Source organism: Strigops habroptila, chromosome 10 (genome assembly GCF_004027225.2).
Source record: "Strigops habroptila isolate Jane chromosome 10, bStrHab1.2.pri, whole genome shotgun sequence".
In the NCBI taxonomy this organism is placed as follows: Eukaryota; Metazoa; Chordata; class Aves; order Psittaciformes; family Psittacidae; genus Strigops; species Strigops habroptila.
In genome coordinates this window covers 18620954-18633666 of record NC_046359.1, presented here as the reverse complement: position 1 = coordinate 18633666, position 12713 = coordinate 18620954, and the positions used below count along the sequence as shown (strand labels likewise).

The following is a 12713-nucleotide window of genomic DNA, read 5'->3' as shown; positions in this document are numbered from 1 at the left end:
TCCAGTAAATCAGGACAGTCAGTATTGTCCATTAGGCTTGCTCTGCTTGAAATTATTACTTGACCATCCAGTATTTACAAGTGAATCTCAAATGAAGCAAATGGGCTGTTTGTCTCTTGCTAGCACTGCTGGGCTCTGCTAACAGAGGGATGGTTAAAGCTGGACACGAACATGGGTAATGTGGCTGCTCTGCTTGTGTTCTGCATGTACTTCTGTAACTGCCTGGTACGGCTCTTGTTTCCTCCCTGCTCCTGTGGGCTTCTGTTTTTGTGATTGAAACCAGCACAGGGCTGTGTATTTGCCTTGTGCTTTGAGCCAAAAAGACTTCTCATGCCTTCCCAGTTTGGCTAGTTACTCTAGATGCAGAGCTGATTCCCAGCTCCAAGGTGCTAGGCAGCTATTCCTGTTTATCAGACTTCTCCCACTGTTGTACTCCATGTATCATCCATGTCATGTGTTTGTATTTAGTGTAAGAGAGGGCAGAATACAGCTTGCTGGATATTTTTATTTGGTTTCTGATGACTGTAGGAGTATACTCATGACTCTGTCTCTGACCTCTGAAATTACAGATCTATTTTCTTCTCTTAATTCTTTTTTATTCAGTTGCTGTGACCTTTCTGTAGAACAGGTTTACCTACTGTTGGAGTAATCAATAATAAAATGTAAATCAATAAACAATAAACCTGCGGAGAAAAATGATGGAATATCCAGTTTGAGCAGATAAGTTCAGTTCTTTCCAAAGCAGCATGGGATAGACAGATAGTTGGATCTCCGCATCCAAATGAAAAGAGAAGGTTCTTTCTCCAGGAAAACTAACCTCATAATCATTTGCTTGCTTTTTAATACTTGCCATGCCATCAACACATCTTAAAATAATTAAGAGTCATAGAAGATGTTGCAAAGAGAGTGTGTCTGGTACTGTTTTATGAGCGGTCCCTCAGATACTTGACAAATAATATCAGTGAATATCAGAATATCAGGATTATGAGTTTTGGATGGGTTCTAGACTTGTTTAGAAAACTGGAAGCATGCAGGAATTCGGTGGCAGAACACACACTGTACAGCACCACACAGAGGATAGAAAATCATCCATGCACATGTATGCAAAACTAGAGACAGCTTTAAAGACCCCAGCTGATATCTTGAAGCAAACAGCCAGAGACAGTGTGGTGAACAGACAGCACTGGTGAGATATGCTTGCATGAGTCCGTGGCCTAGAGATAAGACTCAGTAGCCTAAGAGTTAAACTATTGAAATTTGAAAAAAACTGTTTGGGAACAGAAACTGCATCACAAATAGTGCACGGGGCAGCGGTCTTGCCTTAAAAATAAATAAATAAGTGAAAGGCATTGGTCACAGCAATGAGAATAATTTCCAGGCACTCCTCTTTAACGCCTGTCTGTAGTGATCAGTAAAACAAAAAGGCTTAATTCGAATTTACAGGTCCTGTAGTTTCATTTGTGTTGTGTTCGTTAAGAAACCCTGAAATAGTAAGACATGCTGAGACTGCAGTGTGTATTAATGCAGGTGCTGCACTGGAATGGTTTTATGGTCTCTTCACTTGCAGACAGCCTGCACAAAGTAGGGCAGCAGAACGTGACCTGTTGCACCGCTCTGTCATGCCCACTGCTGTTCTCAAGTCCAAGCCAGATTGCTTGGACGGGGCAAAAGGGTTGATGCTGCACTTCTGTGCCAGAGCCTACTGCTGGAGTTCAGCAGCTAAGGAGTATGCAGGCCTGTAAAGTCAGTCAGAGTTCTTAAGACCAGTGTGGCCTTTTACAATCGTAGATTCATTTAGGTTGGAAAAGACACTTGAGATCATAGAGTCCAACATTAATCACTTTGTTTGTCCTAGATAAAAATACAGGCCATACAGTCTGATCCAGGGGTTCCGGCATCTGGCTCAACAGCTGGCAGTAGCCTTAAATAATCAGGAAACTTACATGGATGTAAGAAAGGCAGTAAGTCCACCACTTTCTCAAAATATGATTTATGTTGTGCTGAAAGAGAACTTGCTCTTTAAAACCCAGCTGAATCTCTGAGGGAGTGCTAATGCACCACAGTCTATTCCGTCATCTCCCATAAGAACTTGCTGGCAAGTAATCTTGGTCAGTGATGTTAATGAATGGAGGCAGATTCCTCTCAGAGGGATTTAGTTATTAGCATAGCCCATCAGATCAGTCTTGTTCAACTGAACAATTAAAATAACGACATTAAAATAGTCATGAAAGAGTATTCCCAATATGTGGTTCCACCCACACGTACACACTTTGATATTGCACAGATGATAGTTCCCTTCTGGATAAATATCTTCATCAGAACTCCAAAAGGTTCCCAAATGCAGCAGCAGAGTCACCTCCCACTTTAACAGTTGACTCCTTTCATGGAAAACTGGGTTTAATACTGTCCTGTGAAAAAGACACACAGTAAATCAGGCTGAAATACCATGCCATAAATCTCCCATGAGTCAGGGCAAGGAAGGACAATCATTTCAGTCATTCCACAAAAAGAGTAATGGTTCTGCAGCTCAGTATAAAATCTCATCTTTCTATATCCATAAGTCATCAGGCAGAACAAAACAGATTCTGACAAAGCATTCCTTCCATATGAATATGCAGAATTAATGGCACCACTAAACCTTTTCAGATTTTTATGCTGTTGTCATAAGTATCGAGGCCTAGTTTGGAAGTCATTGTGTAGCCACCTTTCTTAACTTTGCCAAGTAAACGTCAGTCACCAAAACAGTGCAATTCTTGATGTTTGCCTGGAACTACTCAGTGGCAGGCGTTTTTGTCAGGCAGCGCATGCAAGCAGAAATGTCAGGTCTATCTTCAGAAAACTGCAGAAGTCACGTGAATCCCTGTATTGGACAGTCAAGTTTTTCTAATCAGTATAATGACTTATTAGGCATTTCTTTCAAATTTAATGATATGGTGGATTTCTATGATTGGGTGGCAAATAATTTAGTAAGTAGATCTGCAGCATAGGTACAAAACCTAAATATGCCCTATATATACATACCATGAACATATAGTACAGTTTCATGATGTATTTTCTGCTTATATGTATGGAAAACATCTTTTATCATCTTTGGGACTTACATTTTATTACCTTCAACTCTGTATGTGCTGTAACAAAGAACTCAGCTTGAACAGAAATTGTGAGAAAGAAATAAATTTGATCTTCTAGTTTTAAGTCTGGAAGTTAGTGTTAATGCTGAATTGGAGCAATATGTTTTCATATATATTTTCAGATATTTCTTTTCCTATAGTTAAAGTGATTATTACCCAACATTGCAGATGGTAATGGCATCAAGCCTTAAAGTTGTCTCATATTTATGTGGGTTTTTTTTCTTTGTTCCGTTCAGTGCTAACTTACGTAAGAGCTATGCTGACTTTTACTAAATCTTTGACATCTTTGGCACACGATACTTCTGTTTCTTGTGCAAGGGGTGTTACACATTATTTAGAAATAAACAATTTTTACATCCACAGGGGCAGCATCTGCCGTGATTTGAGATAGGAGAAAACACCCAGGTCGTGACCTTATGCAAGAAACAGATTAATATTCCTCTTTCTCATTATATAGACACAGCATTCATTATTACCATTTGTAATAATAGTACTACTTCACCAAGTATAAAGAGGCTTTTCAGATGACCCAAATGACCTTTACTTGCACATGCAACATAGTGCTTTAGCAGAAAGGGGGAACTGAGGAAGCATGAATCCATGTGTCCCCAGTTTTACTGTTAGAATCAGGAGGCACAAATATGATGTATTAATTTAATTCCCAGTTTTCTTCCTAGGTGCATACACCAGGACCACATCTTTACAGGAGACATTGCTTCCATGTCGAAGCAGCCAGAAACATCACAAATATCTAAGGTGGTTACTCAGAAGAGTAGGACAAAGAGCAAGTATGGATTTCTGAAACAGATTTTCATATAGGCTAGCCATTGTCTTGGAGCTGCCTGTGTACTGTTTTGCTGAATTACCTTACCTATCTAAACTGCTTGGATTCCTAGCTTACCTCAAGGTCCTGTACACTGAATTTAATCAAGGCTCAGTCAAAATTTAATTAGAGCCTTTGGTCCTCTGCTTACATCAAGAGAAGAGGTTTCTAATTCTGATCAGGTACTCTGGCAAGGCTCAACAGCAATAATTCATATGCAATGTCATTGTCCCAGTTTGTGTCCGCAGCATGTCTGCCACCAATCCTGTTCAGTCTGCAAAAGGAAACCCACTCTGTGTGTCAGTAATGTTATAAATAATGCATCCAATTAGCCAACTACGTGCTGCTGCATTTCCCAGAAGCCCACAAATCTGAAAGCCCCAAAGAAACTGCACTTTGAGAGAAATGTTTAGACATAAATATTGTCCTTATTCTGAGGTCAGTCCTTTGCACTCTTCTGTCTTGTACAGCAGATGATGTACAGAGGCAGCCCCTTGCAGCATTGCACAGGATGAGAACAAATACTAAGAGCTTGTGCTGTGATTTCCATCTGCGTGAGGAGGATGCAAGATAAGGGCTGACAGGACAGGCTCCGATGCAGGAAAGATGGAAAAAGGCAGTGGGAGGTATGCCTTGTGTGCGTGGCAAAGGAGAGTGCAGGCCTTTCCAGAAGCTATCAGGATCTTTCACTTCACCTTTTAATTTTTTTTACAGTTCCACTTGTTTAATGTCATATGAATGACACCAGTGCTGAACTGTGATGCAGCTTGCCAGCAGTGAGATGGAGGCCAGCACAATGTGGTCCTTTTCTTCCCAGCCTGCATTTGCTTTGATATAAGGAACAAAAACTGTGTTTCAGAAGAGAAATGGAATCAAATTAGAATCTCCATTAATTAGATTTCCTGTGGTAAAACAAGAAATAAATCAAACATGATCCTGGAAAAATGGTTTTTGGAGTTGCAAGCTTGCATTTCCTCTAAAGAGATACTTGTGCTTGCTTTGAGGGGGTAATGAAACTGTAAACGAAAAGTCATTTGAAAATTATAAATTAGGCTGTGATTATGCCAAGTGATATTAATTATGCTGATAGACTATATAGCAAGGAATTTTAACTGATTCAGTTCTGCCTTCTGGCTTGCTCTGACAAGTAGCTAGCTATGTTTTGGGCTTGGTTTGTTAGTGAGCTTAAATAGCACATACTTTCTTACAATACTAACAAAGCACAAATTTGCCCTCTCAGTTCCGTGTTAGGTTCTATGTTAACATCATCACAGAGAGGTCCATACTTTAAACAAATTGTATTGGTATCATTTGTGCAAACAGATTTATTTTTGCTGAGTTTTCCGTATCAATAGAGCAGATGGCTGGAAGGAAAAATCACGATGAGTTTTCTTCCTGATGTGTCAAAGACATGGGGATTTCTGTTTTTCTGCATTGCTGCCTCCTCCTCACAAAGTTCATTTTAAACCCGACCATTTTAAAACAAGACCCTGTTCTGCATGGGCGTCTAGCTTGCTTTGCACCTCAGTGGCAGTACCTTTCAGCAGAAATGAAGTGCTGAGCCTCATTTTATTTCAACGTGTTTTTCTTAAGATCAGGGTGCTATGCAAAATAATGGTGGGACTATCTAGTGAACGTAAGGTGAAGTGGAAATTAGTAGAGCATCACTGTGCAGTTTTGTGTTCTTGACCTGTGGACTAGCAGAAAAAAAGAATGGGACACAAAAATTATCAGCTCCTAAAATCTCTCCTCTGCCTTACAGTGGCAGCTTTTTGCCATTAGGTAATAAAAGTAAAAATAATGTATGAAGTTGTAGCTTCCCTGGGACTTCTATTATGCAAGAACCACAGACCCAAATCTATCAAAAGTACTTTCTAAAGGTGAGAATTAAAGACCAGTGGACTGCTAGTGGCTGCCAATTCAAATGTACTTTATCAGTTCCAATGGGGTACAGTCAGTTCACTCATGTCCCTTCCTTTCCTGCACTGAGAGCATGTCATGGCTTTCCATCGACACTGAGTGCCAATGCTGGGTGCACTTTCTATCAAATATATCACCTCTTCTTGGTCATATGCTGATGTATTTGCAGCACAGTGGCTTGCGTGACAGTTTTCCATTTTCAGTGATGGGATCGAGTACCCAGCTCAGGCTGAGACTGCATTCTGCTGTCAAGTGGAAGGGACTATTTTTCTCATTCAGTAGAAATTCTGCCTGCCAATTCTTTTCAAATCACTTAAACCCAAGGTGATAGAAAATTAACCTTTGGCCTTAGACAACATAAAACCCACACAACCGTGGGACATAGGCCAGACACAAGTAATATCCCTGTGCAAGACTCACAAAGTGATTCACTGGAGAATGGTTGAGAGTTGAATATAGGAATATCAAAATACCATTTATTCAGTAAGTGTCTATAGAAAACAGGAACAATAGTTACAATGAAACAGTTAATCTCTAAATTTAATCTGTTTAAATTCTTTAAGCAATTCTTAAGTTTTCTTCAAAAGCAGTTTCTGGTTTTCAAAATAATAAGGAATTCAAGTAAGAACATTTATTGTGCTGTAGATGATTTCTGACATCCAAAGGTGCTGTTAATTTAAATTCTGCATTTATTCACTCTCAGATATTTTAAGCTAGACAGAGTTTTACTAACTTCCTGAGAATCAGTGCTTTACCATTTGTATTAATCTTTTCTATTTAGTATTTCCTAGCTTCCATGTTCTTACCAACATGGAAAGAAAAAGCGGAACTCAGAGCAGAAGCAGAATTGTGCTGCATTTGGATTTCATTGAATTTCTCTCAATTTTAACATAACAAAGCTGTGAAGCCTCTGCTCTGTATTACTAGCCAAGCATGGATGCAAGGATTTTGGCTCAGGATGCACAAGGGTAGGTTGCAATTCCTAGTGAAGCATTAGCTCAGGTACATGTTTTTGCTGTTTTGGTGGACTTTACTACCTGTACAGGTTTTGTGAGAGAAGAGCCAGACAGTGTTGCAGCCTTCTCAGCCTCTTCAGCATCAGGTTGCATTTTTAGTTTACATCAGAATGACAACTATCTGAATGGGGTCTGTTACACTTAATGAATTTGTGATGAGCACTACTCCTGTAATCCTGTTGTAGCAAAGTCTGCTACAACAGGCGCATCAAACAATACTGCACAAAGAAACACTTTTACCTTTCTCAAATGCCTTTCTCTCTCCTTTGGTGATGGTCACTCCACCACTGGCCACTGCCTGCCTGTTACCTGCACCTGGCATGGGACTGGCACATGTATCTGCTCAGCAGGTTATGTGAGATTAAAGAATAGCTGCACAGAAGGCAGCCTTAAGATCACACTATGTATTATTGGAAAAGATTCACTGAGCATTAAATGATACCATATGAAAGCATAAGGGATGTTTGCAGTAGGGGTCAGGTAAGACTGATAACCAAGTGCAAAAGAATGTATGTTTGGAGTGCAGGCTAACCAGATAGAGCATATTTTACGAAGAGATGAGCTTACCACTGTAACTATCTGTGGTCTGCTTTAAGGTGGTAATGAATACATTGTATATTACTTTTCTTTGGAAGCTATTGAAAATCTTAGGTCCTTTTAGGCCTTAGTACTTCATATCAGTATAGGATGCTTTTTGTTACTCCATTACTTTACCCTGATGTGATTCTGGCTTTGCTGTCATTCATTTGGAAATTAAAAAAATCACAGGCTTGAAAGCAAAACTGAATACATTTTCAAACACCGGAAAATGGCAGATGCACAAAAAACTTAGTGAATTTAGTTTGCAATAGACTACTTGTAGTTAATCTTGAGTTTCTGTAGCATAGGCGAAGGATGCCCAGCACCTGCTGGTGGCCAGAGCTTTTGGGCAAATGGCAGTTTATGCCCAAGGAGAGCTGCCTGCCATTTTCAGAATCAGGCTCGAGTGTGAGCAATCACTAAAAACTTTTTCTTTGAAAGAAATTAAGGAGTTTTCTAAGCCTCCTGCTATTCAGATACTGCAGTCTGTGAACCAGACTGTACCACCCTTATGTAGGTCAAACAGCACCTTGCCTACACAGTGGGATTGTCTCTTAGAGTGGAGCTCAAGGTAAATATAAAAAGCACTGTCTCGTCTGCACAGTGCAGGATAAGGACACATCATACACCCTGTCTAACCCATGATCCAAATGTATTGAAAAGGTGTTGCTTCTTGCTAGGAAGTGTACAGCACTATCAGTCCAGAACCTGTATTGTTGAGGTTCTTTTCATATGTTTTTTTCATTTAATATATGATGTCTACAAATGTACAAGAGAAAAGAATAAGGAAAAAACTTTCCTGTCAGTGAAATCCTGCTCTTTGTCCAGCCTAGTAAGGAATTCCTCCTCTTGTCATAAAAATCACTGTTTTTTTTTTAGCTAGGCCATATTTATTACTTTCTCTAGCTTAACTGATTCCTGTAGTCAGAGCATTATTTTTGCAGTGGGTTTAAGCCACCATTTCTTGAGTCTTGTGTAGTCATTCACTTCTCTGGTGCTTTAAGAGAACCCATACTGGCAAGAAAGACAAACAGTGACTTGGTAGCCTTTAAGAGTTGCTCTGAATAAATGTAAATAGCATGGGAAGAACAAGGAAAACCAGCTTCCATGGTTTTTATTCCTTGAGAAGAGGATGCATGGTGGTTCTTAACAAAGAGGGAAAGAAACCTGCTCATGACAGGACACAAAATTCTCTATCCAGAAAAGCATTCCCGTCCCCAGCCCCCAGCACATGCCCTGAAAATATCACCCACAACCAGCACTGCAACTTTAATATCCAAACATTTCAGTTCCATTTAAAAGTAATCAAATTCGTGACTCTCTATTTTCATTTCAGATTTATCTTCCTTAGTTTTATTAAGGTTTTGATTTCTTGACATCTTCTTCACTTTAATTTTTCAGTGATGTTTTCATTAGTGTCTGAGTTGCTTTTAAAACTCAGGATGAAGAAATACTTCCCTTGCCTTAAGAGCTCTTACCCTGAAAGATTTTACCTTAACAGATACCTCAAATGATGCCCAGCTGCAGATTTCAGTCACTACAAGCCAGGGAGCAACACTCATGTTTTGATTCCTTGTGGGGTTTTTTGCTTCTCCTCTGAGACTATTTAAAACAAAAAAAGTGTGTAATAACAGCAGCTCTCATACCAAAGTCTTTTCCCTTATCTCAATGACATACAACTTCATACTAAATCTGTCACTAGCACACCCTTGCTGCCCCCTCTCCACCGTGCGATGATAGGCTTTGTGATTAACTGGAAAAAGAGCAGTCTCTTCTCACCTCAGAGAATGGGAGTAAAAACAGGCTCAGTGTGGAAGATGCTTCTGAAACAGTGTATTTTTGGTCTCTCTATTGGGGCTGTTCTATAAGAAAGGAGATGGCTGGGGTTTTATTGCACACACATGTGCACTCTTTGTATTGTTTTAATTTCAAGGTGATGTAATATACGTAAACCAAGATGGTCATGAGGTGACCAGCTGGTTTCCTAAGAAAATTAGGTCTGCATGATAAGCGTTGGAGTTGCTGTCTGCCCTTGTCCAAAAACTTTGAATCTATTTTTCAGGTTCAGTCAAATTTGAACTTAAGTACATAATGGCTTAATGAAAACAGGCAGCTGGGTAAAGAGGATAACTGTGTTTTCTCAGAGCGGGAAAGGAAGAGCCCAGTCTGTATCATGTACCAGGGAGAGCTCTTATCATGGCTTCAGAAGCAGTAAAAGCTTTGATCAGTGCTTGCTGCCAGAGAAGCCAACTGCAGGACACAATGCAGGGTTCATCACTGTGCTGTAAATACATCTTTTGAAATGGCTTCATTCCAGTCTGCGATTTGAGTGTAACCTCAGCCAGGGCACCACCTCTGGTCTTGCAGACGCCTGTTCCCAAAGGAGGGTCAAGATCCTGTGCAAAACAGGCTGGTCCCCGAGTGCTTCTGTTCACAGGAGAGGCTGTTGTAAAGGCACGGATAGTGCTTTGTTTTACAGCCAGGCTAGCTGGTGATCTGTAAACACTGCTCTTAAAAAAAACCCATTAGTGCCCCCAGCTTCCTCCCTCTCTCTGTACATGAGGAAGCACTTAGGCAGAAGGGCAACCCTTGAATTCACAGGGAGAGGACACACAGCAAGCACTCCTACTCTGAGGAGAGCTGCTCACGCAAATGCAATCCTGGCAGCTTTTGGCGTGCTATCAGGACACTATTTTATCTCCACTTTTAATGGAAAGGATAAAGTGGAATAGTAATAATGGGACTGATAAATGAAAGGAAAACTGTAACCACATAATTATGTCAGAATCAACTAACAGCCATGAAAAGAGGATGAAACTGCATTATGCAGATAGATGTAACAGAATACTATTAGTAAGTCCTTTGCAATGGCATGCCTGGCAATTAAGAGAGCAGTATTGGCAGCACACAGTGAAAACAGTGATAATGTATAGTTAAGAATGTTTGGAGACAAACACTGCATAGAGTACAGAGACAGCCTAGAACTGAATACAGGAGTGTCCTCAAAGATTACCAGCATATTCCAAATAGATTGTTTGACTAGGATGTTGGGCATAGTTTGGAGTCATTCATATTTATCATCAAAATTAATTTATTGGCTTATCCATGAATGAAATCCTGCAGTGCAGCAAGCAGTCTGTATTTTTCCAAGTATCCACAAATTTCAGGTTGTGCAGGAGGAATTCCGTATTTTTTTTTCTGAATTAAGCTCGCAGAAGTATTCTGATTTAGACAGTAAGAATATTAGGTAATGTACCTAATAGTTGCCACTATGCAGTAAATATTTGGGAATGAGATCGCTCAGTGTTGTTTATTCTTATATATGGTATATATGGTACCTAATATGTGGTATTTCCAGGTGGAGACCTGAAGAAGGGGTAACCCATCGAGTTTCTTTTTCACTGAGGTATTGGGATTTGTTGTTTTCTCTCACCCACCCTACAAAGAGAGTGAAGGTTCAATTCTGTCCTTCGCTCTGCCCACTCTTGCAGAGCAGTTCTCATCTGCAGTCAGGGAGAATTACACAGGAACAAGCTCAGAGATAACGTCAGTGGGGTTGAGTTTGCACAGACTTTACAAAAAGATATGCTCCACCAGAAACTACTCCATGTGACTGCGGAGATCTCATCTAAGGGAATATAACCAGTGGGGATTTTTTTCGTGTCAAAGGATGAACATGCTGGAGAGTTTGTACTCCCCTTATTTTTTTCTTCATGCTAGGCAGACTTCTGAGATATGCTACAAAGAGAGCCTGCTTGCAGGAAACCAGCATGGAACCTTTACATAGTTATTCTACATATTGTTTTCCACCAGATGCATGCAGATCTTCTTCTCACTTTATTTTTGGAGATGGCAGAACTAGTGTGAAATGCAGATAACGAGAGGTCAGTAGCATCTGTGCCCACAGCAGTGCCTTCCTGAGCTACTATAAAGCAAACGAAGGGAGAGCATGTGTGTGGTTACACTTTGATTACAGAAGCCAGACAATATGTTTATAAATGAAATTCTGTCAACAACTTAAGTACTAGGGATGTGCAATTAATGAAATCTCTGCCAACACAAGATTTATGATGACCAGGACACATGCCTTTATTTAAATGGAGAATTGAGACTGTGTTCGTAGAAGGCTAAAGCATTTAATTGTACTATGATGTCTGTGTTTACTTGGGCTATTTTTCCTCATACTTTATATGTGAGAATGTTGATGGTTACAGAGTACTTTTCATGAGAGAAGAGTATCATTATCTCCATTTCCACATGTGAAGAGACTGACACCCAGAAATTTGGAGTACCCTAGGTGAGACAGCAATTCCATTCCATCAAAATGGGGGAGTTAAGAACCTGTTTGTGTCCTAATTGGGTATGCTATTTACTGGATCATGCTGGATTTAATAGCACAGTAATTTAGCAACTGATAGTATTAAACACCTGGTTTTTCATCCTTTTATTTGAAGCTGGAGGATCGTACTCCTCCACCACCAGAGAAATAACTTAAGTCCATTGTGTTTTATTCTGTCAGGACTGACATGCACTGCAGCTCTGACATGCACTGAATGTACGAACCTTGTTACAGTTTTTGCCCACTCTTGACTTTGAAGATTTAGCTTATGTGTTTGCCTTTAAAAGACAGTCATTAGGAATATTCTTGTAGTCGACAGTACTACTGCTGAGCTCAAGGCACACTTCTGGAAGATACCTCTCAGGCACTCTTACGTTCTTGCTGCCTAATTCCACAGATCCATCAGCCAAAACTTCACTAATGATATGAACTTTTAATTTCACAGATGAAGGAACTTGGCGTCATTGTATACAACTGTAGCTGCCTGGTCCTGGATTTACAAAGGATATTTGCCCTGTACAGCTCATTAAGATACAAGAATAAAATACCACCAAGTTGGTCTAAGAGACTATATGGAGTGTATGATACTCAAAATAAACTGACACTGCAGCTGAACGAGACAAAATCAGAAGCTTTTGTATCGGTAAGTTCTGAAGTGAGTTGCAGAGAGGGAAGGGAGGGGAGAGAAGAAAATTATTTAACCCATCAGATTTTTGGAAGGCCTAGAAATTTAACATCATCTTATTCTCCTAATATTGTCCTTTATGAAGAACAGAGTACTGAGACCAGGTTAGGTAGGCGTTAGTAGCATCTACAAAAGTGTTATCAAATGTCTTTTCACTGATAAAGAGATGATCACAGTTCCCTGCAGGAAGTTCATCATAATGCTGTGTTCTGTAAGCATA

At 40.0% G+C, this 12713-nt stretch overlaps 1 protein-coding gene across 10 annotated transcripts in view; it reads left to right on the top strand.

Annotated features, from left to right (window-relative positions):
- The window catches only part of PLD5 (phospholipase D family member 5), a 175053-nt gene that overhangs the window by 142049 nt on the left and 20291 nt on the right, over positions 1-12713 (top strand). For all 10 annotated transcript variants that reach the window (XM_030499799.1, XM_030499805.1, XM_030499806.1 and 7 more), the window contains one exon: positions 12254-12451. In XM_030499799.1, the coding sequence (XP_030355659.1) occupies positions 12254-12451 (198 nt within the window). The remainder of the gene's footprint in view (positions 1-12253; positions 12452-12713) is intronic.